The sequence below is a fragment of the Sebastes umbrosus genome, chromosome 9, assembly GCF_015220745.1.
Source record: "Sebastes umbrosus isolate fSebUmb1 chromosome 9, fSebUmb1.pri, whole genome shotgun sequence".
Classification (NCBI taxonomy): domain Eukaryota; kingdom Metazoa; phylum Chordata; class Actinopteri; order Perciformes; family Sebastidae; genus Sebastes; species Sebastes umbrosus.
Window position 1 is genome coordinate 26187114 of NC_051277.1, and position 27951 is coordinate 26215064.

A 27951-nucleotide genomic window follows, 5' to 3' on the forward strand; every position below is an offset into this window, starting at 1 on the left:
TAATTATATAATATAGTTAATTATAATTATTTATAATTATATGCAACAATTTGTTTAAACAAATTTGAAATTTAACAGATTTATTTATTTATTTTCAGTTATTAAAGAGGGAGCACTGAACAAATAGGGCGTGTCATTATTGTCTTTTCAAAATGTATTTGTGTCAAACCAAAGTGACCAAGAAAAAAACTACACATTTATATATAATAAGTAATAATATTGATATTTACATATTACAATTATATATATATATATATATATATATATACATATTATAATTATATAATATAATTAAGTATAATTATTTATAATTACATGCAATAATTTGTTTAAACAAATTTGAAATTTAATTTGATTAATTTATTTATTCATTCATTCATTCATTCATTTATTTATTTATTTATTTATTTATTTATTTATCTATTTATTTATCTATTTATTTATCTATTTATTCATTTCACTGATCAAATAGGACGTGGACCCACGCAGCAGCCCCATGCTTGCATGCTTACGCACCACGCACGTGACGTTTCTTGCTTTACGTGATGACGTCGCGTCGTAGGCTCAGCTGTGATGGCAGCCGTGGGTTGACATCGATACATTACTGAATATAAACTATTTAAAAGTTCGCGGAAAACCCCCCGAAACACAATAACGTAGAACCAAACTAGCAGCTGTCAGATAGTTCACACTGAAACACACACACCGGCCCGGTCTGGGGGAACGGTAAGTTCACCACGCTGCAGGGAAAGACAGTCTGTCTGAGTGTCTGCAGCTAGTTACTCGTCTCTGTATGCATCTGTGGAGCTAGCTGTGCACCGGTAGGAGTGTACACAGCCTCCCACCTGAGAGCCTCCTCTGTCCTGCTCATGTTAGCTCAGCCTGTAGCCTGCTGCAGACTGCTACAGGTAACCTAGCTCGAGCAAAGTGCTGCTGAAGACGAGCTAATGTTACCAGCATCCTGCTAGATACATCCTGCACACCTTCAGTCAGCTGTTCACATGTCTGTTAGCCTGTTAGTGTGAAGTATCCCTGCTTAATGCAAGCACAGACAGCTCTGAGGTTGAACTAGACTCCCTAATGTTGAGAGATATCTGGGATTTGATCCCCAGAGCAGCTTTTCTTGGGTATCTTATGTGCTGCATGCCTTTGTCCTGCCACCTCTCATCATTTGGTCTGTCACAGGTCAGCATGTTTGGGTAGGTCTATGAACCATCTGTCTGTTTTTCTTCTTTCCTTGCATCTATCTCTCGTGTCTGTTAGCCTGTTAATGTGAAGTATCCTGGCTTAATGCACGCACAGACAGCTCTGAGGTTGAACTAGATGTTGAGATATATCTGGGATTTGATCCCCAGAGCAGGCTGTATCTTCTGTATCGTATGTGCTTGTATGCCTTTGTTCTGCCACCTCTCATCATTTGGTCTGTCACCGGTCAGCATGTATGAACTAGACTCCCTAATGTTGTGATATATCGGGGATTTGATCCCCAGAGCAGGTTGTATCTCCTGCAATTTATATTATATGATGTTAGCCAAATGGTTTGTCAGCTTCTTTTCTTGGGGTATCTTTATGTGCCTTTGTCCTGCCACCTCTCATCATTTGGTCTGTCACCATTCATGTTGGGGTAGGTCTATGAACCATCTGCTTTTTCTTTCCTTGCATCTATCTCTTTTACATGAAGTGGCACTATGCCCGCAGCTACTGTGGATCACAGCCAACGAATATGTGAGGTTTGGGCCAACAACCTGGAGGAGGAGCTGAAGAGGATCCGACATGTCATCCGAAAATACAACTACATTGCTATGGTGAGTGATTGCTCATACATGGAATGGACTTGCATTTATACAGCGCCTTTCTAGTCTTCCGACCACTCAAAGTGCTTTACACTACATGTCAGCATTCACCCATTCACATACACATTCATACACTGATGTAGAGGCTGCAAAGGTGCCAACTTTGTCCATCAGGATGTAATCTAAATCTCATTCACACGCCACACATGGAAATGCCTTCGGGAGCAATTTGGGGTTAAGTGTCTTGCTCAAGGACACATCGACATGTGACCCGGAGCAGCCGGGTATCGAACCACCGACCTTCCGATTGGTCGACAATCTGTTCTACTGAGCCACAGCCGCCCTGCGGTAAAAACTGACACAGCCAGATCTCCGTTCTGCATAATGAGTCGTCTTGTCTCCTTACTTTTCCAGGACACAGAGTTTCCAGGTGTAGTAGCCAGACCCATCGGAGAGTTCAGAAGCAACGCTGACTATCAGTACCAGTTGCTGCGCTGCAATGTGGATTTGCTCAAGATAATCCAGCTGGGCCTCACATTTATGAACGAACAAGGGGAATACCCTCCGGGAACGTCGACCTGGCAGTTCAATTTTAAGTTTAACCTCACGTAAGAAGCTGACTTATTGTGCTTCTCCCACTCTTTTCACGTGTGGCATTCAATTGCATCCATGTACATGAGTATTTGGGAAGAGTATCTCAGCTTTCTTACAGCACACACAGATGAGACGTTAGAGTAAGTTACACACACACACACACACACACACAAATTACAAATTTTGCTCATACTGTCTTGCCAAAATGCATACTGTCAGTTTAGATGTTTGAGGACAAAATTTAGAACTCTTTCAACTGCATACGCTGACTGATAAGATCATAACACCTCAGACACAGCTTACAAAATGCAGACTATTTTTGACTATGACAACGTTGCTCTCATACCTACTCGATTGTCTTTTGTGGTTGAGATAATAACAGTGCGACGTGTCTTTGTCATCAGAGAAGATATGTATGCACAGGACTCCATTGAGCTCTTGACGACTTCAGGGATTCAGTTCAAGAAGCATGAGGACGAAGGCATCGAGACGCTGTACTTCGCGGAGCTGCTGATGACATCAGGAGTGGTGCTCTGTGATGGGGTCAAGTGGCTGTCTTTTCACAGGTATTCTGCTTTTTATTTAGTATCTATTTTTGTATGCAGTCAGTTATATACTCTAGACCGCTGCATAGCAACAGGAATCATATTCGTTGTACCCACAGTATTTAAATTCTCTCTCTCCCAGTTACAACATCTCTTACTTTCACTCTTTGCACATCAGTTAGTTAAAGGTGCTAAATTCGATATCCAGAGCATTAATTTAGCAGCAAACAACTATTTGCTATATAAAGATATAGTGGATTAATGCCTACCTGAGCAGAGAATGAAGTCGCTCTCCCTCTGTGTCTGTTGTAATCCTTTGTGCTTTGTTGACATCGCCGGGCCAGCCGCACGTGCTTTTAGTGCATGTGATTGACGTTGTTGCAGAAGCGTAGCACCCACGTTCCCCCTCAGGTAAACACTGTTATCTCTGGCGCTGTTCACACCTGGTATTAACATGCGTCCTCAGTGATCCAATCACAAGTAGACAGCTTTAAGTATGTCTGTTCACACCTGGCATTAAAATGCGTCTCCACATGCGTCGTCAGTGGCCACTTGTGATCCGATCTCACTTCCCCGCCCCATAAGCAGATAAACACGTAGTAAACACACGGCTAATACAGCAAACATTGTGACGGAATATTACATGAATGTTAGTAGTAATATCCTACATATTTGTGAATTCTGGTACATTGATTTAAAATCAAAATAAAAGGTTATTGTACCGGCGGTCCCCGGAACCTCCGCGCCACCGTTGCTGGTGCCGCCAGTGCCGGCTGCTTTTGCCAGACAACAGCGGGGTACAGCGCTCCAGAGAGCCGGGAGGACAGAGAACAGGCGGGCGGGCGGGCGGGCGGGTGTGTGTCAGCTCCGCGCAAAGCAGCGGAACAAAAACACAGACACATCTCCGACAGAACGATAATAATGCACTTTGCGTGCCTAGTCTACATACAGTAGAGCACAGAGGCCATTTCCATGCTGACAAGCGCCCGTGTCTGCCTGTTTATTCACCTGAGGGGCGCGGTGATCCCGCGGACCCCAGCAGGATGTCAGATGAGTAGGCGGTCCTTAATGTGGCCAGGACGCATTTGCGTACACACTGCTAAAAGAATGGTGGTCATATGTGGCTCAGAACACCTCTGAATGTGGTCTGGAAGATCCGATATCAATATGTCCTCAATGTGTCTTGAGTGTGTTCACACCTGTACTTAAAGCTGTCTACTTGTGATCCGATCACTGAGGACGTATGTTAATACCAGGTGTGAACAGGGCCTAAGTCAGCACTTTCGTCGTTGTTTGCACTGTTAGCACAGTTAGCTGTGAGCCACCGGCTCACCGTCACCATGTTGAGAGCCGTTGGAGGCAATAGAAATGCTCCCAATCTCACATTTAGCACCTTTAATAAACAAGCACTTATTATCAGACAGTAAGCACTTCTAAGCTCACAACCATATTCATAATTCACTGTATCTTTTTATCCAAACCCTCCATATTATCAGTGTGTTATGTGTTTGAAAGCATGTTATTTCTCAGTGTAAAGTATATTTTGTCATGTCTGCACTCAGGCATCCTCCTGTGTTTTAAATGTTTACTAGTTGTTGTGGCCTTGAATGAAAAGTGTTTGATTTTTCTTTCTTTTTCTTTTTCTTTTTTTTATGTCTTTACCTTAGTGAGAGGTAAGATGTTACGCAGAACTGTGATCATTTAACTACACACAAGTTAAAACAAGAAAATATCCCGTTGGAATTTGCTATTCAATTTGCTGCTCAAGTGTAATGAACACTTGTATTGTTATATTGGTCTCTAGTGACTTTTTTACCAGTATTCTCTACAATCTGCTGCTTAACATCTTCATTTCATACTCAGTTTCCCACTGTGTCTCCATGGCAAACTGAGGCTAAAGATAAACCAGGCTTTGGAAAATAAACAAAGCTTAGGTTTGAAACACCACTGTCATCTCTTTCAGGTATTACACACCTTTACCAACAGGCTTTCATGTCATGTTGTTTTTATTTATATTATTTGTTGTCGTATTTTGTTTATTCTGTTTTTGTCATCGCATTTCTTTAATTCATCTTAATTTTCATTGATTTCTTGTGAATTAACAGTTAATCTTATTGGATAACTGGTCTGTGGTCATCTTTTTTCAGTTCAGTAGCCACTGATTAGTAGGATGTTTGTTGTAAAAATCAAAGCCCCAAATCACTAGGTCTTTTTTGGGATAATGCCGTGGCTTTGTGTAGTTATTTGCCGTTATGTTTGTTATATGCAGGTATATGGACGGAACCTGCCAAAATAAAAGATAAATAAATAAATGACTCGATAAATAAATAAATATATCATTAAATGCAGTAAAAAAATTATTTAAAAATAAAGGTAGCCAATAATTAATTGATAAATTTGACAAAAAAATTTGTTTTAATTTGCTTCTTTATTTATCTTTGTAATATCTTCTTTATCTTTGAATTAATTCCCTTATTTATTTACTCTTATGTTTAATTTTCCCCCCATGTATTTATTTGTATTAATTTGTAAATGTATTTATTTTTGCATTCATTTTTATATAATTATAAATACATAAATAAAAGGGAAAATTATCCAGAAGAGTAAATAAATAAGGGAATTAATACAAAGATAGATAAATAAATAAAGAAGCTAATAAAAAAATAAATTCAATCAATTTATGTCACATTTTATTAATTAATTAATGGCTGCATTTATTTTAAATATTTTTGCTACATTTAATGACATTTATTTATTCATTCATTCATTCATTCATTCATTTATTTTTTATTTTGACAGGTTCCGTCCTCCATACAGGTACAGGCATATGAACAATAAAGCCAGTCTGCCTGTCTTTAATTAACTTTGTGTCATGGCAGATTGGAAGTGACTAAATCTCTTGAAGCCTCCTGCTGTGTGCTCTTTAAAGAAACATAGTTTAAAGGTGTGCATGTGTTTGTGTATATGTGTTTTGTAGTGGCTATGACTTTGGATACCTGATCAAGATTCTGTCCAACGCTAACCTGCCTGAGGAGGAGGTGGACTTCTTTGAGATTCTTCGCTTGTACTTTCCAGTCATTTACGATGTCAAGTACCTCATGAAGAGTTGTAAAAACCTGAAGGTACCTAAATAAATATTTCAGCAGGTAGCACACAGAGTAGCTCCTGTTTTATTCATTTAAAGCTTCACACACTTGATGTCTGTTGTGATCTCCTGTGAGTGTGGCCCTCAGGTGTTACTTTGACAAGAAGCGTGCATCTTGAGTGACTGACTGTGTTTTTGTTTTCAGGGCGGGCTCCAGGAAGTAGCTGAGCAGCTGGAGCTGGAGAGGATCGGACCACAGCATCAGGCCGGCTCGGACTCTTTACTCACAGGCATGGCTTTCTTCAAGATGAGAGAGGTAGGCTCCTCAAGTCAGAGAGAAGAGAAGAATGAATGTGGTGAAACTCAAACCTCACAAAGCCAGCCCAAAGTATTAGTGATCCCTCTTTCAGACCTACACCTCTTTACGTTAATATGAGGGCAATTTAACATGCAGGTCTCGGGTCTGAATGAGCACAGTGGACACGTTTACATAAAAGTCATGATGGCAATCTGACGAGGTCGGACTCAGTAATATTTCTGTATCACTTTCAACACGGCACAAGTCTAAATGGAATGCCATCAGATTAACAAAGGCTGCAGCAGCACGAGCTAAAACACATTTCAGATTAACACATTTATTATAGCAATCATCTGTTATCCTCAAAATCAGTTCGACAAACTATGAAACACTGTAAAAGAGCCAATTTTAAGTTACTCAGGATGCGTCACATCAGATCAGTGTACAAAAAGAAATTTCGACAGGGGCAGAAGAAGTTAAAAAATAAAAAAATAACTCATACAAACACAGTACTTTGTGACTGTTGGATGTTATAAAACAGGCAGCATAATTCACTCTCTAATAATGTTAAATGATGAAATTGATGTGAAAATGTTTTAGTGGATTCAGCATGAGAAGAGGGGCCGAGCTTCCCTCATGCTCACGCTGGTCATTCAGGCTTCAGTAGCAAAATAACGTTTAAAATCCATCAGGGATGCAGCCTGAGAAAGAACACAAAACATTCTTTTTTCTCACTATCATAACATTTTTAATTATTCTAATTATTCTAAAACATGATTCTAATTATTTTTAAAGGTTCTCTATTCGATATCCAGAGCATTAATATAGCAGCAAACAACTATTGCTATTGCTATTGTTATATGCTATGTAAAGCTAGAGGAGTAATGTCTACCTGAGCAGAGAATGAAGTCTCCCTCCCTCTGTGTGTGTTGTAATCAGAGCTTCTCCTTGCTTTGTTGACATAGCCGGGCCGGTCGTGCTTGCCTTTTAGTGCATGTGAGTGTGCCCCACTGGCCAGCTCACGACAGCCGCTCTGCACTGCTTATACAGCGGTTACAGCTGATAACGCCGTCCCGACCGACGGCGTCATTGCCAAAGCGTACCACCCACCTTGCGTTTCCCGCCAGATAAACATTTTTAGCTCTCTCAGCACTGCTGCCGTTGTTTTCACTTTTAGCGTTGTTAGCACCGTTAACTGCGAGCCACCGGCTCAGCTGTGGGGAAGCAATAGAAATGCTCCCAATCTCGCATTTAGCACCTTTAAGTTGGGATCTTCAAATACAAGTTTACATCTTCTTTTGTCCAACAGTCCAAAAACCAAATACATTTAATTTACAACATAAAATAGCAACAAAACCTCACATTTTGAGAGCACAAAACTGAATGTGAAGCTGAATGTTTGTTAGCTTTTTTTTATCGAAAAAAGGGACTTCAATGATAAATGATTAATAGTGCATCCAATTGAATTGGACTAATGAACCAGTCACTGGTTCTCTCTAGAAACTCTCCACAGAAATGTGTGCATTTCTCAGAATGCTAATCTTGTGAAATCTGAGTTTGATAAAACTGATAAAGATGAAAAAGGACTAGTGCTGATAAATTTAAACAATTCTATCTTAATCGCTGTGCAAGTCGCTGTACAGCATAATTCACCACCATATAAAGCTGGGAAGAAACACACCAATGCCTGTATTTCACATGATGATGCTAGCATAAGCATAAACTTCTGACCGGTTTCAGAGGATAAGACTTTAAAGATAAACTATGCTGATATTAAATGAACGTGAAAGAGTCTGTTCTCAGTATTCTGTGTTTTCTTTATCTTTCCCACAGATGTTCTTTGAGGATCATATCGACGATGCAAAGTACTGTGGTCACTTGTACGGCCTCGGCTCCGGCTCCGCCTACGTCCAGAACGGAACAGGGAACGCTTACGAAGAGGAGGCCAACAAGCAGCAGTCGTGACATCACTCTGAAACTCTCCCATCCTGCGGTTCTCATGCACAATCAAGTGCGGCGCTGAAGCCAAGCTTCATCAACCGGATGACGATAATGGAAGAACACGAAACATACACACACACATCATTTAGCAAGCTGCTTCTCATAGGCTCTGCTCACCTTAGACAACTGAATATGATGGTCAAAAAAAAGAAATCACAGCTGTCCTCACACATGCCCCCGCTGGCTGCGTGTGTGTGTGAGTTTAGTCTTGTATTCCTGCGAAGCAGTGTACACCTTCTGGTTGGATCAGTTGAATTTAACATGCTTGAAAAAGATGGGATTTTAGTTTTCCTAAAATGTTCTGTAGAAATGTTTTGCACTTTAAAGCTCTAACCTGATTTTATATGGAAAGCTGACAAATGTTTCTGGTGTCTTTGTTGCCTTCTCTACGTTCCCATTTTACATTGTGAACATATAAATCTTTAAGATCACGACAACCGCTCTCACCACGCTCAGCCTTAATATTAGCTGCATTCTTCTCTTTTAAACTTTAAGTTATTGTGCTGGTTATCTGACGGTGAGCAGATGATCCATTCAACACTTAAAGCTGCAGTCAGTAACTTGTAGCAAATATTATAAAAAGTTATTTTTATAAAACGGTTACTGTATCCTGACAGTAGTGAGACATGCATTTGCAGCATTTTTACATGCTAATTTGAAAGCAGTGTTTAATTTGTTTTAGATTAAGGTTCTAGTATTGTATGTTCTAGTATAGGTTCATTTTTATTATCTTCATTTCATTTCAGTATCATTTTGTGTTGATATTGGTGGTCCCTACGGACAAAAGCGGTGGTGTTTCCGAACACCAGAGTCCCTTTTAGAAAACTACAATTTGTTTACTGCAGCAGGGTCTGACAGTCTGCCTCGCACAGTCCTGGTTCTCCCGTGCCTCCCTTCCCTTTAGTGGGACCTCAACCTGCTGCTATGTTGAAAACAGTCGAGCCGAAATCAAGCACCGCCCACTGACCGGAGCAAACTTTCTCATTTTATAGCTAAACCTTACACTAAAATATGTTTCTGAAAACATTTGAGGGCGAGAAATAGGCATTACAGTAACAGAATCTTGATTCATATTTGATCAGCTCTGCCTAGTTTGACCGTTTGATCTGAGTTGTGAGTTTCGCAAGCAGTGATTGACAGCTGCTGTAGAGACTCCTCGGCTCTGATTGGTTGTTTTCCTTAGGGCACGGTGCAAATCTTGCAAATGCCATTAGGAGCACTGGGAGGACACAGACCATGACTTTTCTCACAGATTACCTGTCTCATGCACTGCTGTCAGGATATAGTGACCGTTTTATAAAAACAACTTTTCATAATATTTGCACAAAGTTACCGACTGCAGCTTTAAGACGCCACACGTCAGTGTGCTCGCCCTCCGTCATTGGATCTCTTGTATGATGAAGAGAAAGGGAGCTCTCAGCCAGTGTGTTTACGTGCACATGAATATTTCATTGGAAGTTTTTGTTTGTTTGTTCATATGTTTATAATGACCTGAATAAGCTCTAATCCCACTGTGAGAAGCCTTTAACTAACAAGCTGGTGTATTCTGCTTAGACAGTAGATGGGATACTAAAACAAGTGAACACATTTTCCTCTGTACTGTTATTTGCTGTTTTCCTGTTTGCATTCATGATAATGTTCAGAATAGTCACGGATATATACAGTATGTACTGGATGCATACGAATGGTTTTCATTGGAGGAATATGGGTTATTTGTGCATGTAAACACCCTCTTTGACACAAGCACATATGAACACAGATGCAGCACGTCTCTACGTGGTGTTGCAACGATTTCAACCAAATTCACTAGACCTTAAAAAGTATAAAAACACTAGTCTGCAGTAAGACATGCTGAGTTTACCCTGGAATACTCTTTTGAGAGTAACATTTTGAATTGAAATTAAGGTTTTGTAGAGTTTTAGTGTTGTATAAAAGGAAGACAACTTTTACTCAATGGAAACAACATTGCCTCTTAACATGCATCTTTTTGTTTCAGTGGAGTTCATTTCACTTGTAGTTTTGGCCTTTTGAATGTTTATTTTGTATTGCTTTCCAGTTCATTCATGCTGCGTAGAAGAGCCGCATGTACTAAAACGTTTGAATAAATGCTGTGTTGTTATAGCAGTATCCTGAACTTCCATAGGTGTGTGTTGAAGTGTAGGTTCAAGACTTATTATTAACCTCCCTGAGCGTCAAAGACTGATGACACTTTTCTTTCTTTCTGCTGCTCATCTTTCACACTGTAACGGAGTAAAAGAAGAATATGCAATATATAAGAGGATTGTTTTTAGATTATTTTGTAAATAAAGGCTTGAAACTTTTCTACCATAAAATGCCATCACATCCCTTTTATGACTCAGCATCCCTCTCAATGTGCGACACGAGTTGAACAAGGACGCTGAAGATGAGCTCATTTTATTCTGATAAGGCATCACAACTGTACAGTACATCGCCTCACACATCCATATTGTCTCTTGAGTCATACAGACAGAAGAATAGAAAAATATAGATTGACACTGACTGTCACAATGAAGCTTTTTTTTTTTTTTAAACCAGCATGATAACACTTTATAATAAACATCTATAAATACATAAATAGAATAAAATCTATAAATCCATTTATAAATGGTAAATTGATATTTTTTTTTTTACTGTTAACAATTGAATGTTAGTAATGTTTACTAATTATTAGTAATAATAATTTCTGTTATTGTATCATTAGTTTGTGTAATATGAAATAATTTATACATTAAATATTGTATCATAGCTGATTGGAGATGATAATTACATTCTGATTACAATAGCAAATTATTTATTAACCCTTTATTTATTGCACACATTATTATTATTCTATATAATATATTATTTATTCATAATACTAATGATTACCAAATGATTTGTAAGCCTTTAAGAAATTGTTTGTAAAACATCTATAAAAATAACATAGATAGATGGACCAAAAATCAATTATTAACCATTAACAAAGTATTAACTATCCATCTAAATATTGTTTATAGACACTTTACAACGTATTTATTAACCATTTAACAAAGTTTTATAATCATCAGCTGTAACTTTATAATATTAAATAGCTAAATAATGTTTATAGATGCTTTACAACGTATTTATTCACCATTTAACAAGGTATGACCATCCAAATAATATTTATAAATGGTTTACAAACCAATTATTAACCATTAACAAAGTGTTACAAATATCTATCTATGTTATGTTTATGTTTTACAAACAATTTCTTAAAGGTTCATTAACAAATACTTAATATGGTATATAAAATGTTATAATGTGTGCAACAATAAACTGCTTAAATTACATAAATTATGGCATTACTAATAATTAGTGAACATTATTAATGATTAGAATTTAATTGTCTGTTAACAGTAGAATAACCATCAACTACATTTTAATGAACTATCAATTTACCATTTATAAACAATGGTTATTATGAAGTGTTACCACAAGCATACATTCTACCAACTAATCTTTTAGTGATGGTTTTTCCAGCCAGAATCCTCAGAAGGTGAAAATATACTGTACAAAGCAGCTGGAGTTGTTTTTGCTCTGCAGCAGATACATCATCATCATGTTGTGAGTTATAAAAACACTCAACAGTATCTGCTTTTTGATGGTGATGGTGAGCAGATCTGCAGCATCACACAGAGGCTTTGCGGCCCTCCAGAGAGACAGTCGGGAAGCTTTTTGGCCGGCAGTTTGTACGCGTACTGTAGGCTACCAGACAGCAGTTTAGATATTTGGCAGGGGAGACGCACGCTGTCGCAGCACCATTCAGGTGTTTCAGTGTGACAGCAACATCCTCACTCATGCTAGTCAGAAGAGCCCTTATTCAAATGAATTACTATTGACTACACTGTCTTTTTAAACTCAAGCAAAAGGGGAGAACATCTTCTGGTACAGTTCACTACAACAAGGTGTGTTTGTGTCAAACATCCTGAGATGAGAGCATGCATCAATTCAACTTCCATGACACCAACGACCCCCCCTCCAAAAAAACACCTTCACTGAAAAAGAAAATGGCTAAAAGAATATCAGTTACATCACATTGACACCACTACTAATCTATACTTTGGCAAACTTATAACAGCATTTCATTAAGTGTTAAGCTACACAAAATAACATGAAACGAAAAAACTTGCAGATAATTCTGAGAGTTTCTGTTACGTGGACTGTAACACACGAAAACAGCTCAGATTTTATACCAAAAACATCTCTTCCATTGCTGCTCTGTGCTTATTCATATACAAACAAAAAAAATTGTGATTGTTGGAATGCAAATTTTTAATTTCAATCCAGAAACCCAAATTAGGGATGCACCGATACCGATAACGGATCGGATATCGGGCCGATACCGGCCCTAAATAGCTGGAACGGTTAGCGGTGACAACAACAATCTATTAAATTCAATTCTGTTTATATACTATATACAGTATATATTAGAATTTGAATTCCTGTTTTGATCAAGTTGTTGCTGCATTAAAGAGGTTTACACCTGAATTGTTATTTTAAAAAGAAATAACAAATCAGTAAATTTATATCTATGTATTTATTTGTTACATTTTGTTTTACAAAGTTAGGAAAGCACTGTTTAAGGCAAGGCTGTTGTTACCTTACACATAAAAGAATGAGCTCAGTCACTTCCACACAGTGAGGCATACAGCTTATTAATTAAACACTGGTATCGGATCAGTACTCGGTATCGGCCGATACCCAAAGCCCAAGTACCGCTATCGGTATTGGGACTGAAGAAGTCAGATCGGTGCACCCCTAGCCCAAAAACTGTCAGATAGCAGCAGGAATTGTTGCTGATAACAATAACAATAATACTGATGATGATAGTTAGATATTTTTTTTCTCTGCTTTGTACGTGATATCAGTCATGTAAACCTCCCAGAGGCAGGGTGCAGTATGGAAAACAACAAATGTAGATGATGTCACCACCACGTCACGTCCTGATAGGCACAAACACTGAGGAGGGGGGCAGCATAGACCTGTTGGATGAAACACATTGTAACAGATGATTTTATATCTTGATATGTGGATAGTTTCTATATGAACTCACCTTTTCTGTGTTGAAGGTGTCACCTCTTTGTTTTAAATCTGGTTACGCCTCATTTTCTATGGTCATCCCTGGGTTACTGGCACCTGAACAACACATCATTTAAGTCATTAAAAATCAGTTTTAACACTTAAAAGTGCAGTCGGTTACTTTGAGCAAATATGATGAAAAGTTAATTTTACGAAACGGTCACTATTTCCTAACAGTGCTTCCTGAGACAGATAATTTGAAAAAATCAGTTACCTCTGTGTCTTCCTAGTGCTCCTAATGTAATTTGCAATATATCAACATGCCCGATAGAAACAACCAATCAGAGCCGAGCAGTCTCTACAGCAGCTGTCAATCACTGCACGCGAAACTCGCAAACTCTGATCAAACGGTCAAACTAGGCAGCGTTGATCAAATATGAATCAATACTCTACACTATAATATGTTTCTGAAAACATTTGAGGAGAGAAAGAGGTATTACAGTAACAGAATATTAATTCATATTTGATCAACACTGCCTAGTTCGACAGTTTGATCGGAGTTGTCAAGTTTTGCGAGCAGTGATTGACAGCTGCCCAGAAACAGCTCGGCTCTGATTGGTTGTTTTTCTTTGGGTGCGGTGAAATCTTTAAAATGCCATTAGGAGCACCAGGAGGACACGTAGGAACAGGGTTTTTTTTCTGTCTCATGCACTACTGTCAGGATATAGAGACAGTTTTACAAAAATAACTTTTCATCATATTTGCTCAAAGTTACCGACTGCAGCTTTAATAATTTTGTCAAAGCTTTCTTGGGGTTATGTAAGCAAGCAGCTATGGAGAAACCCACAAGGAGTATAACATTACCTTACCCTTCCTGTCTTTTTCTGTTGCACTGTCACTCTCAGTCCAGGAGGGGGTGCTGGTGAGCAGTCGACTCTGAGACTCCCTCAGCGGCTTGGAGGGGAACTGGCGGCCCTCCGCTGCACTGGAAACACACAAATACACACAAGCACAGGGATGAAGCCAGGAATCCTTCATGGACCCACAGGAATATTTCTGGGCCCACTTCCTTCTTTAAATAAAAATAGTCCTAAATCCTGCAATCCTATAATCTGAATGATTAATTTAAAACTGCCGGGCCATAACTGCTGCAAGGTGATTCTCATGCATCATTAAACCTACAGGGTTAATAAACCACTAGGGGCTGACTTGCAGTTGTGCAGCTCTCAGTGCTTTACTTTTTTTATGGATGTGTGCTCTTCTTGTTTTACTCACCCCTTGTTGGCAGAGCTGGAGCCAGGGGGTGATGTGGGCTGCTCCGGGTCCAGATTCACCAGACAGGTCGGGAACGAGCAGCCGTCACCTAAACTGGAAAGCCAGCAGAAAACACAGTAGGTGTAGATGTTTAAATGACCAGCTGGTAATGAATCTGTTGAATGTCGGTGACATTAGAAACATCAATAACCAGTGGTAATTATGGGATAATGGTAAACTCTCGCGAGATGGTTAAGGTTAGGCGTTGACCTTGAATAGTTAGGGTCAGGATAAGTCATCGGGCAGCGAGTCTCGCGAGAGTTTTGCAGTTTTGTAGGTTACCTTCTAGACACGACCATCATACCAGACCAAGTAAGGCTGCAGCAGCCAAACCCCAAAGCGTGCAAGGCTACAATTAATTGCTTATGAATTTAACTTTTCATTTATAGGAGGATGATTGTGTTATTTCGTCTTTCAAATGTTACATAGTCTCACTTTAACGTCTCTATTTTCACACAGAAACTTCCCATGTGTTTGAGTATAACAGTGGTTTAGTTTACAGATTAAATAGTACGCAGTTGTGAATGATGGAACTAAATGGGCTTCTGTATGAAATTACAACTGGATCTGAAATGTGTTTTTTCATATCAGCAATGTTTTGTTTATACATTAAAAATGTAAAGATCTGGGGTTTATGTTTAAATCGTTTGACTGAGATTGTATATTCATAATATTATTAATTTAGTCAGCATGAATTAGTCATTTTTTGCAAAGCTGGAGCTTCTGACTGAATTCACAGTTGCGATGTTGTTGTTTGCTGAAGCTAATGTCTCCTCTGGGACTTTTCCCTCTGAACCATTTTGTTTCAGACTAAATGACAGCGCTCTCTAATCCCTGAGCTGATGAGTGACTTCATTCATTTATTCAACACTTCTCTGACATCCTCAGTGAGATTGTTTGAAGCATTCACTGAAGAAAATGTGTCATTGTTGTGAATATTGATGCTGATTGGCAGGATATGTATAATCGATATGAAAACCTTATAGAGTTACAGTTATAGATGCAATTGAGGCTTTAAAGAGGACCTGTTATGCTTTTGTGCTTTCCTTTAGTGTGTTTTTTGTGCATGTAAAAGGTCTGCAAAGTTACGAAGCCCAAAGTCCAGCCCACAGGGAGTTACTCTCCCTCACAGAATCACTGCTCCTGAACTGCTTGAAGTCCCGCCTTTTCTTCTGTAACGTGGTGATGTCACCAAGTAACACATTCGCATAATATCTTTCTAGCGGCTCGTTTGGCATTCCTCAAACAAAGTTAGTTAGAGTGAAGCTGGAGCGGAGTCCAAAGAGTTTTATTTGGTGTACCAATCACAACAGAGTGGGCCGGCTGACCAATCAGAGCAGACTGGGCTTTTTGGAAAGGGGGGGGGGGGGGGGGGGGGCAGGAGTTCAAACAGAGGGAGAAAAGTGGTGCTGCAGCACAGCCGGTATGAGAAAATTAAACGTTTTTGGAACATTCAAGCATGTAAACATGTTTCTAGTAGAAACCCAAAATACAAGTATGAACCTGAAAATAACCATAATAGGCCCCCTTTAAAACACTTCAGTGTTAGATTTGAACCCAATAGAATATATTACCTAAAAACTGTACAGATGCTGTGCCAAAAATACAACTGCTGAATTGGCCTCCATAAATATGAATGCATTATGTACCTTCTAATAACTCATAAACTGGACATGAACATGTCCTTATGCACAGCTGATCGGTGTCTCAGACGCCATATGACCAAAATCTCAACAGGTTAGAAGTTGGATTTGCTTTTACTGAACTCATTTTTAGTCGTAGCCACATGTTTGATTTGTGGTTCTTGAAACAGAGCCTGAAGTCTTTGACCTGCTTGTCCTTCAGTCTAGACTCAAAATTGCAGGTCACCAGGGCCCCTGAACTGTCACACAACCTGCCAGGGGAAGTTATAAATTATTAACACATAGACTTGCTTTAATGGATTTGATTCTTTAGTTTGCCCCCTTAAGATTTATAATGTTTCTTTTTTAATATAAATTTATTTGATAGATATTTTTAGAGGATTTTCTTTTGATTGTCCTTGACAAATGCCCATAAGACCTTACCCGGAGAAAACAGGAATAGGCCAGTATTTAGCTTCATCTCCAAAGACCTGGCGGAAGTTCTTACTGAAGCCCAGACTGAAGCCGTTCTTATCTGTGCCGTGGCGAAACACTGGAGAACGCACAGCCTCTGAGAAGGACACACATGGAGGAGAAGAGTCAGTCGGACGTGAAGATGGATAAATGCAGCGCTCCCTTTCAGTCTTTATATAAACTATTATTCAGACTATTAGCAGGAGCTCATTCAGACAGCACATGAATGACTGCTGCTGAACAGCTGCATCAATGGAACAACTGTGAATGAAAAGTGTCTTTGTCGCACAGGAAAGGCAGATCTGAGACTGTGCCACCATGTGTGACTTCTCTTCCTAGACGTGTCTGTTACTAAGCTGCTTACCGCTCTGAGCCTTGTGTCTTTGCATTACACTGTAACGTACTCCTATGGATAATCCACTCTCCTCCACACACAGACAAAGTGAGCCACTGTGCACACATAATGAGAAACTGCTCCGTCTGATAGCGGCCCAGAGAGGCTCATCAAATCACTGCGCTGATGAGGACGGCGGTGACTGATGGTGGGAAAAATGCAATGAAACATCCTTCATCATTTGTGCAAAGACGACACTGTTAGCAGACTGAGAGCAGATACTCAGCGTACACGGATCTGAGCGAGCCGCTGTCCGACACAAGCTGTATAATTACTGCATCCACAAACACAACACACACACATACATGATGCACATGGGCGGATTATAAGATAATGAGCCCCTGGGCACAGACATGCAAAAGGCCCCACCACCTCTCCTACATAGGAGCAAGACAGACTTTATAGTTGTTTAGCCACTTTTTGTTGTTGTTTTGTGTCTCTTTGTGGTCATTTTGTGTATCATTGTAGATGTTTTGTGTCACTTTGAAATAGTTTTGGTCTTTTTGTAGTTATTTTGTGTCTCTTTGTAGTAATTTTGAGTCTCTGTAGTTGTTTTGTGTCTCTTTGTAGTCATTTTGAGTCTTGTAGTTGCTTTGTGTGTCTTTGTAGTCATTTTGAGTCTCTTTGTAGTCATTTTGAGTCTCTTTGTAGTCATTTTGCATCTCTATGTAGTCGCTTTGAGACTCTTAGTAGTTGTTTTGGTCTTTTTGTAGTTATTGTTTGTCTGTGGTTGTTTTGCCCCTTTTTGTAGTCTTTTTGTGTCTCTTTGTGGTCATTTTGAGTCTTGCTGTACTTGTTTAGTGTCTCTTTGTAGTCATTTTGAGTCTCTTTGTTGTTGCTTTGTGTCTATTTGTAGTCATTTTGTGTCTTTTTGAGGTTGTGAGTAGTCATTGTGTCATTGTGTGTCTCTCTGCAGCTGTTTTACATGTCTTGGTAGTTGTTTTGGTCTCTTTGTAGTCTTTTTGTTTCTCTTTGTAGTCTTATGTATGTTTCTTTGAGTGACATTTTGTAGGTGAAGGCCATGGGGCCCCTGACCCTCAGGCCTGTGCCCAGTAGGCCCCTTCAGCAATCCATCCAGGATGATACATGAAGAACGCCACCTACCGAGGGTGGATCTGTTCTTGCAGACGAGCCAGCAGTGATAGGTGAGAAGCGAAGCCAGGCTGACTGAGAACATGGAGGCCGAGAAGAAGAGGAACAGGATGTGGAACTTGGCCTGAGTGTCTGGGAGGCCGTTCTGAAGGGAAAACAGCAACCAAACAATCAATGCAATGAAAAAAGAGTGGACACTAACACTTTGAGATGGAGTGGGATCTGAGAGATTTCTACTCTACTAGTGTTCTAGGGGAGCTTATTAAATAGTTTCTATCTCAGTGCCACTAGCTAGTTGGTTGTTCATACCAGGTATGCTCTCAGACGAAAATGTGCTCTACCTCCTTCCTTGTGAAAAAAAATCAAATACCACATATTCAACACAGAATGCATGTTTTCAGATGTCCATTTGATTATACATATAGTTTGTGCAAACACAACCCCCGCAGAAATACATCATTTTATCAGTGGTTCATGTTGTGATGGTCAAGCCATACTTACCAGCCAAAACTTAACGAAGTACTGAAGATCTGTAGCAGTTATAAAAAGGCAGTAGAGTAGCGAATATGCCAAGAACAGCATGAAAAACTTGTAGTTGGAGAATCCCACGCAGTTGTTCACCCTGCAGCAAGGGTGAAAGGATGCAGGTCAGTGTGGGAAAATGTCATCATTAGTACATGTTCAGATCTTTTCTAAATGCGGAGATACAGGAGTTGAAGAGATTAAACAGCTGAGCAGAAGAACAGTAAATATTGGGGATGGGGTTTTATAGATGCGCAAACAACTATTCCAGGCTATTCTTCTAAATGACCCATTTTCTGGCCTGTTTCAGATTGAAATAAAAACAGGTAAGTGCATCACAACTGTTTGGCAGAACTTTACAAGAAAACCTTCAATCAGCAGGTTTGTTTCATGTGAATTAGAGGACTTGGTATTTTCAGCCAATCAGGGACCAGTTTTGGGCTAAGGACACCGGGCATTTTTGGAGAGTATTACAGAAAACAACTCCAGGATCCTATTGCTCTATGAGCCGATATATTCAGCTTCTTTCAAGAATTTCTCCCATGTATGGTACATTATTGCAAAGAGAGCAGACAAACCGATCATGTTTAGCAAAAATTACACCGTCTGGAATCAGATTTGTTTTGTCTCCCTCTGCTGCCAAAATGTGTCATCTGGCAGGATGAGAGGTTAGAGTACCCAAATCTGTCCAGTAAACAAGCTCTGCCATGTGATGTGTGTTTACGAGCCCTGTTAACTGGAACAGGACTGGGCAGTGTGGTGCTGAAGAAAGAAAAAAACAAAACCATGAGGCCTGAGTACTGTGGGGCCTTTATAGGGATAGTTTGGGTGTTTCGAAGTGGGGATATTTGAGGTAATTATCCATAGTCAGTGTATTACCTACAGAATGGATGGACGCCGGACGGTGCCGGCAGCAAAATGTACTTTAGCCACCTAAAAGAAAGGCTCACCTAAAAAAATCAATATCAGTTTAAGTGTACGCTATATTGAGAATATTTTCACCACTTTACTTTGCTGTCAGACAGCCCTTTCCGACGGGGAACTGAAGCCGTTGTATCCATCTATGCTCTCGCCAAAGTCACCAGACTCCATTGAACAAACCTATAATTTTACCTCACTGAACACAGGAGTTGCTGGTCTATCGCTGCCTCGATCGCTTAGCTTGTTTGTGTTATTGTGTCCCTTTGGTGAATCTAAACTAACCAAAGTCACACAATAACACAAACTAACCGATCGAGGCAGTGGTAGACCAGCAACTCTTGTATTCTGCGAGGGAAAATTGTAGTTTTTTTTCAATAGAGTCTGGTTATTTTGGTGAGAGCATAGATAATGGCTTTAGTTACCCTTTGGAAACGTAGATTGTATAGCTATCTCAAGGCAAGATAAACCGGTAAAAAAAATTTAAAGTGTCTATAGTGTACACATCAATGGATATTGATCTTTTTAGGTGAGCCTTTCTTTTAGGTGGCTAAAATACGCTTTGTTGCCGGCCCCGTCCACAGCAGTACTTTGCTTTGCTCCCGTGCAGTAACTCTTGTCTGCTTCTACAAACTGGAGGCGTGCCGGCCGTCATCTACTGTAGGTAATACACTGACTATGGATAAGTACCTCATACAACCCCACTTCATAACACCCAGACTATCCCTTTAATGAAAAGGAAATGATACATGATACACTAACAACACCATGTGAGTGCAGTGGTACATCAGTACGGTGTCACTGATATTTGTTTAAAATCCTATTGCCACTACATACCATGGGCAGTGGTGATCCATCTTCAGGATGCATCTGTAACACAGCAGGGTCAGGACGTCAGTGTAATTGAATCTCACTCTGCCTGCCAGAATTCAATATATGGTGCGGTCTGTTCTCTATAGGTGCATGAGCAGAGAGCCATACTTATCACAGACTGAACAATGGTGACATCGATCAGGCTTCAGCAGCTGGCAGCGGTCACAGAAACGGATTGCTGAGGAGACACGGCCAATTCAATCACACAGCCGTCAGCAGCGGCGGCAGCTCTAACACTTGACCACAGACTTAACAATGTGACGGGGGTGCGCGTCAGTCAAGCCTGTTGTTCTGCATCAGCAGCAGCAGTTGTGTGCTGTACTGTACCTCCAGAGTTGGTGCGGGTGTTGATGGGCAGATCCTTGGCTATCCTCCTCAGGATCTCCTGCTGAGACTCCCCCCGATCTTCACGCTCCAGCAGCTCTTTGTCAGAGTATGACAGGTGAAACTATGTAGGGCAGAACACAGAGGGAAAGACAAACAACACCTGCGATTTAGCAACAGCTCAATCTGTTTATTTCCAATGAATCATATCCTTATTTGTCAAAACAGAGTCTAATTTTATTTTGTCAGATAAGCTACAAGCTGTTAGAATCAGCAATGCAGAGACGTCTGTCTCTGTGAAGCTCAGTAGGCAGTGAATTTCTGTGTCTTCCATTTGTTTCGGTTCTTTCTGCCCCAGCAGGCAAACGGGAGCAAAGCAGCACAGAGCTGCGATATTACTTTCAGCCACTCAGGCGATTTATGATTGAACACTGGAAACAAATAACTCTGGCGATAACAAACAGCACAGCACACATGAAATGTGACTTTCATTACAATCTCGAAACCTCAAGTGATCCAGCGATCACGTCTCATAAAGAAAAGCGTTCATATGAGGTGACTGCTGACTGCACGTGTGCTTCGCCTCAGATAAAAGTGAAATGCAAAGATGGCTTTTCTCTCTAAGATGTATGCATGTGTGTGTGTGTGTTCAGCCTGCAGAGCTGAAGTGCTGTGGTCAGGATCAGAGCCATTACGTTGCAGCTCCAGGCACTTCCACTGGAAAGTATTATTAGTCTAAATGCAGCGTTCAATCACGCGGGGAAGCTGTAACCTACATGTGCACTTCCCACCATGCCTCATCATCATCCCAGCCGACAGTAACGCTGCGTCGCAGACAGACACACTCACCTCCTTCAGGGGGTTCATGGGCCTGGTGAAGATGGTTTGCCAGTACGCCCACACGAACATGATGAAGATGGCATGGTACACCAGCAAGTATATAACTGGAAGCAGAAAAAGCATCATCATCATCTATCATCAGCTTCATATTGCTGTGATTCAATGTCATTTATTTTGCTTTCACTGCATGGCAATACAAAATATTCAAATTATTATGTCAAAATCAGTATCCACCCATTTATTTATCCACTAGTTATGCACATTGGGTCAGGGTCTCTTTGTTTCTAAAATCTTTGGCTAGCATCTCTGTGAGGCAGTACTTAGGCACAGTGGTGCTTTGAGGTACAGTAAATATTAACATCTGGATGCTAACATGCTGATGTTTAGTAGGTACCCTGGCTGGGTCCGAAGTCACATACTATGCACTATATACTCTATATGTGTACTATCGTTCAACATACTTTTGTTTGACTAAACTGTAGTATGTATCTTTTGGGACACAATGAGCAGTAATTTACGCCGTAACTTCCTGAGAGCCTCCTTGCCGGTTGGAGATGCGTTACCATGGTAACCCATACCAACCCCATGTAACCAAATGATAATTTGTGAGAATCATAAAGTCTGGACTAATTTAGAAATATATTATGCCTATAGCAAAGTGGAATCTGATACTTACACATAAATTGAAGCGTTACAGAGCTGTCCGCCATTGTCTGAGCATTGTTGTTACTACTGCATTGTATTGTGGGATATTTATGCCAGTGTAGTGTTCAGTGTTTGCATACTGTCATTTTTCAATGGAAATAGTATGCAATTTGCGTACTATTGGTGTCATACTAAGGTTTTGGATATACTAAAAAATCCCATATAGGCCTACTGTTTTAGCGTACCAGATAGCATAGAGCAAATAGTTATGGAATTTCGGACGCAACCAATGTTTACCATGTTGACTATCTTAGTTTAGCGTGTTAGCATGCTAACATTTACTAATTAGCACTAAACACAAAGTACAGCTGAGGCTGATGAGAATCTCATTCGTTTTGCAGGTATTTGGTCATCAGCCAAAGTATTGGACAAATTAATTTCAATCTGTTGGTGGCGCTAAAAGAGTCAGAGGATCACCAAAGTGATTCTAATTCATCCTGAGGGGAACATGAAGGTCTGTTCCAAATACTATATAATGGCAATCCAAATGTGAACCTCGTGGTGGCGCTAGAGGAAAAGTCAGTAGGATTCATCCTCGGGGGACCATGAATTTCCGTACATTTTCTGTGAATTTGATGGCAATCCATCCAGCAGCTGCTGAGATATTTCAGTCTGGACCAAAGTGGTGCAGCGACCGACTGGCAGCCTGACATTGCCATCCCTAGAGCCATGCTGCTAGCATGTCTAAAAATGAAAGGCGATGTATTTTTGGTCTCTTTCAGTTCATCTCTCGACTCCGTGGATATAAAATGCACACTGAATAAATCCTGCGTTTAAACATGTACCTGAGCTGATGAAAATAAACATCTTGTGACATTGTTCCAGCTGATACAGGCTGATTATGGTGATTTGATGTGGGCTGCCTCTGCCAGACTGACGGCTGATGCTGACCTAAACTCAACTCAACATACAACAAATGCAGAACAGCTGAGGACACTTGTGACTCTTCTTGATGTTAAACGGCATTGCAAATCACTTACCCTTTTCTCCCATGTGTTCGATAGACGCTGAAAAATTAAAAATAAGAAGGCACAGTCAGATTTGTGTAGAATAAAAAAAGCCAAACACTTAACGCACTATCCCAAATCTGTAGATCAACATGGGGAAAATTTATTTTTTCTTCTCAATCCTTCACACAGAGACCACCTCCACGTGGTGTATCTTACATAATACATGTTTGACTGGCAGTCAATGTCTGAATTCAAATCAGCAAAACTGAAGAATGCTGACTCTGTAAACCTTTAATACCACACCAGTCACAAAATCAATATACAGCACGCTCCCAGTCAGATAGTTCGACTCATTGTTCCCCTCATATAGAAAAGCATTAGCGTGCATTGACAAAAGGCATTGAAAACAACAGGAGCGTCCTGCACACACACACACACACACACACACACACACTAAAGATCTGGACACCAACATAAAAAGAGACAAGTGGAGACCTGTTGGGAGATATTAGCTGACACTGTTTTATATCTGTCCCAATATCTAAGCAATGATTAGCTGAGCATACAGAATCACCCATCTTCAGTACACACACACACACACACACACACACACACACACACACACACATATGCACAAACTGAGGAAAGGTGAGCCAAGTTGCTGAATCGAGGCGTGCAGCCAAAAATCACGTGCATGCCGCCTTGGCAGCATTAAATGCCCCAGAGTCTGATACAGTGAAGCAGAAGTGTATGTGTGATTAAGAGCATGTGCAGGGATGTATGTTAATGTGTCTATGAAAGCATTACAGTACTCTCTTTTCCTCTTTGCATTCAACAAGGTCAATTTTCAACAACAAATGGACTTCAAGAAGTCCAAAGACCTGATTCCTAAAAAGGACCAACTGTTTCAAAAGCTGACGTTCGGTGCTTTAAAAGAAAGTGGGTCAGCCACAGATTGCTTGGGGTGAATTATGTAAGCCAGACAATGGGATTAACTCAGCCACCGAACGAGAGGTATCAGCTGACGATACTTTCACACAACTGTCTCTGTGTCTGTCTGCAGAGCCCACGCTGCTGGCCCCGAGCGACCGCTGTCCTGCCCTGCTGCTGCTGCTGTTTTCATCATCTGTCCCTCCCATGTGACTCAAACACATCACAATGTCACTCTTGTTCTACTAGATACAAAACAAGAAGCCTGATGAAATGGTGATTTTGCTTTTCTGTCGCCCTGCACTAATGAAGGATGTCTCAGTATCTCATAACAGACACATGACGTCCTGTAACTCTAGAAGAGGTTCGTCCTGGGACGGACGCTGGCTGCCCTCTCTGGTGAACAGGGCCGGCTTTAGAAACTTTTGAATGGGGGTGGGGAGGCCAGACTTTAAAGAAAGGGGACACATTGGTTCTTGGCAATAATAAACTGTACATTATTAATAGCTACATTGTTTATTCATCACAATGAATGAATGCCAAATAAACAACTTTAAATATTGAATATGAAATAATATCAATAAATACAGCTGTTACTTATTATAGTAGGCTAACTCCAAATAGCCCACAGCCATGGATGGATTATGAGAAGATTAGACCCACACCACTCCTACAATGCAGCAAGACATACATTTTTTGCATCTTTGTGGTAATTTTCTCCTCCTTGTAGTCTTTTTGTATCTCTTTGTTGTTGTTTCTCATCTGTTTGTGTCTTTTTGCATCTCTTTGTGGACATTTTGTGCCCCTTCATGGTAATTTTTCATCTCTTTGTGGTCATTTTGTATCTTTGCAGTTGTTGTCTCTGTGATTGTTTTGCATCTCTTCATGGTTGTTTTGCATCTCTTTGTGATTGTTTTGTGTCTCTTGGTGGTCGTTTTTTCATCCCTTTGAGGTCTTTTGCATCTCTTTGTGGTTGTTTTGCATCTCTTTGCGGTTGTTTTGTGTCTCTTTGTGGTTGTTTTGCATCTCTTTGTGGTTGTTTTGTGTCTCTTTGTGGTTGTTTTGTGTCTCTTTGTGGTTGTTTTGTGTCTCTTTGTGGTTGTTTTGCGACTGTGTGGTCGCTTTGCATCCCTTTGTTGTTGTTTTCCATCCCTTTGAGGTCTTTTACATCCCTTTGAGGTCTTTTGCATCTCTTTGTGGTTGTTTTGTGTCTCTTTGTGGTTGTTTTGTGTCTCTTTGTGGTCGTTTTGTGTCTCTTTGTGGTCGTTGTTCATCTCTTTGTGGTTGTTTTGTGTCTCTTTGCGGTTGTCTTGCATCTCTGTGTGGTCGTTTTTATCTCTTTCTCTTTATCTCTGGTCATTTGACAACAAACATTCAGTAATCCATCCATGGTACTAAGATGCCAACTGCCTATCACCTTCTGACTCTGGTAGGGGGGGCACCAAGGGGGGCCAATCAGATTCAAGAGTGGCCCCGTGCCACCCTGGCTGGTGACCTCAGGAAAATGGCACTATGAACCCTTAAGTCTCACTGATCAGGTGCAAAGACAAACATAAAGGCGAACCCTCTCAGTTAAAGCTGGATAGCACGCCTGCATTTGGAGAAGATCAGACCTCGCAACCACCCCTCCCTCGCTGTGTTTTCCTCTGTTTGGTCTCATTAAACCGTCTCCATTTCATCCCCCTTTTTGACAGAGGAGATCTGCTTTCCTAGTGGTCTGACAAGCTGCCAAATGGAGCACATGAGTAGGCTGCTGAGACTCCTCTGAGACATCCTAGAAACCATTACTCACTATTCAGGTCAACTCTGCGTTCACCGTTCACCGAGAAGCCTCGCTGTCTGTAAACTGCACCATCCAACGTTTGTTCATCAGCCAGAGGGGAACGCAAAGGAAGGAAGGAAGGAGGCTGGCCTCACTCAAAAGCCATTACAGTCAGACTCCTTGCCAACAGATAATGCCGGTGGTGTTGTGGTAGGAGGATATCAATTCAGATAATGAAGCTCGGTGACTACACACAAGTCTGAAGCCATTACAGTAAGTCTTTAAGATAGTGCTGATAGAGTGGTGGCGGTGGACTCAGATAATGAATCCCACTGCCTAATCCTACACTGTGTGCACCCTGTGATTATGTACATGTAATAAAAAGCTCCTTCACAATAAAAGCAGGTTGTCCAAAATAGCTGAACTTTAAATTGAACTTTCATGCAAAAACACATCATTGTAAGAATATGCTCACAATTCATGCTTGAACTGTTGGTGTTGTTGCCATGTGACTGACACTGTCCACACACACACACTGCATAAACAACAAGCCAGTCTTGTGCATCCCAAAATAATCAGCCTGGACTTCAAGCTGCTGAAACACAAATCCCCCCACCCCAAAAAAAAAAAAAAAATCCACACACCAGAGGCATTTCCCCCTCACACACACACACACACACACACACCTCCTCACACCAGACAGCTGGTTTCTTACCTATGCACAGCTGCAACACATAGGCGTAGTATGACCACGCCACTATGAGGGCGATGAAGAGGACCGGGATCCAGTACAAAACTCTCTGACAGCCCTTCTTGATACTACGCGAGCCCGACGGTGCCATAGTCTAGGAGCGGATCATTTCTCGTGCGCATCCGTGTGTTACTCTCCCTCCCTCTTCCTCTGTGTGTGTATGTGTGTGCCCGTGTCTTCCTGTAGACTGTCACTGCATCGTTGCTCCGGCTCTGATCAGCCTAATCGGGCAGCTCAGACGCAACATCCTCCAGCCTGCAGCCTGCAGCCTGCAGCCTCCAGCCCGCCTGTGATGCCTCTGATGCCGCTCCTATACCGCACTGCTCCCCTCTGACGGTCCGGCTCAGATCACTAGTATCAGACTACAACACAGTATCAGACGGCTGACACATGCACACACACACACACACACGCGCCCAGAGAGTCTGCGCCGCCCCCTGCCGCCTCCCCACAGGTTGCCATGACGTCCGAGGGATGCTGCAAGCCTGGCACATTTTTTCAACCACGAGCAAAGATGGGTTCAATGAGTTCATACACTCACACATGCACACACATAGAGGCACGCGCAAAATTATTTTTTAGGGGAGCTCGGGTTGTGTTGTACTACATCAGGTAAGTTGTTTGTCAAATCAGAAAATGACAAAATGATGATTATGATTATTTTATATTAATTGTATATTTCTGTGTACTTGTTTATTTATTTATATTTATTTTTTTACACTTGCTTTTTGGTTGTTGTTTTTTTGTTTTTTTGAGTGCCCTCGGAGTGTTGTCATGGCAGGGATATCTATCAGTCCAAACATGTTTGTGCAGTGGTTTGTCAGAGTTGTATTAACAAAATTCAGAAATACAAATGACAAAATAGCAGGTTTTACTTGCACACAAAGACAACAAGAAAGCCTGTTAATTTTGAAGAAATAATCTGCACCTAAATGTAACATTTCTGTTCATTTTTTCATTATTATACAAAGATATCCTGTTTGGTTTTTATTATCTCTGCAGCACGCAGAACAAAAACAGTATTAAATTACAAACTTTTTTATCATCTTATAGCAAAATTTCACATTCACAAAAATAAATTCAGACACAGAAAACTTTTAGTT

The 27951-nt window shown here is 40.6% G+C and overlaps 2 protein-coding genes across 7 annotated transcripts; one reads left to right on the forward strand and one right to left on the reverse strand.

The window, feature by feature from the left end:
* Positions 1–494: 494 nt before the first annotated feature.
* Positions 495–8939, forward strand: cnot7 (CCR4-NOT transcription complex, subunit 7). Of its 4 annotated transcripts, XM_037780443.1 has the most exons (8): positions 495–726; positions 1186–1199; positions 1682–1805; positions 2208–2401; positions 2792–2953; positions 5910–6054; positions 6223–6333; positions 8149–8939. In XM_037780443.1, the coding sequence occupies exons 2-8, from the start codon at positions 1192–1194 to the stop codon at positions 8278–8280; spliced, it is 876 nt and encodes a 291-aa protein (XP_037636371.1). In that variant the 5' UTR covers positions 495–726; positions 1186–1191; the 3' UTR covers positions 8281–8939. The 4 variants fall into 4 exon arrangements, with proteins under 4 accessions (XP_037636371.1, XP_037636372.1, XP_037636374.1 ...); XM_037780444.1 differs by lacking the exon at positions 1186–1199; XM_037780446.1 differs by lacking the exons at positions 495–726; positions 1186–1199; positions 2208–2401 and having other exon boundaries at positions 1681–1805.
* Positions 8940–11587: 2648 nt separating this feature from the next.
* Positions 11588–27255, reverse strand: zdhhc2 (zinc finger DHHC-type palmitoyltransferase 2). 3 transcript variants are annotated; one of them, XR_005208227.1, is made up of 14 exons: positions 26813–27255; positions 23436–23462; positions 21760–21854; positions 20914–21034; positions 20695–20764; positions 20551–20583; positions 18775–18895; positions 18583–18621; positions 18286–18418; positions 16758–16884; positions 14653–14745; positions 14242–14362; positions 13412–13494; positions 11588–13340 (listed from the first exon to the last, which is right to left on the reverse strand). XR_005208227.1 is itself a non-coding variant. In XM_037780441.1 (14 exons), exons 1-13 carry the CDS (start codon positions 26937–26939, stop codon positions 13454–13456), a joined length of 1143 nt encoding a protein of 380 aa, XP_037636369.1. In that variant the 5' UTR covers positions 26940–27254; the 3' UTR covers positions 11588–13340; positions 13412–13453. The 3 variants fall into 3 exon arrangements, 2 of the variants coding, with proteins under 2 accessions (XP_037636369.1, XP_037636370.1); XM_037780441.1 differs by having other exon boundaries at positions 14247–14362; positions 26813–27254; XM_037780442.1 differs by lacking the exon at positions 18583–18621 and having other exon boundaries at positions 11589–13340; positions 14247–14362; positions 26813–27252.
* Between the last annotated feature and the right edge of the window lie 696 nt (positions 27256–27951).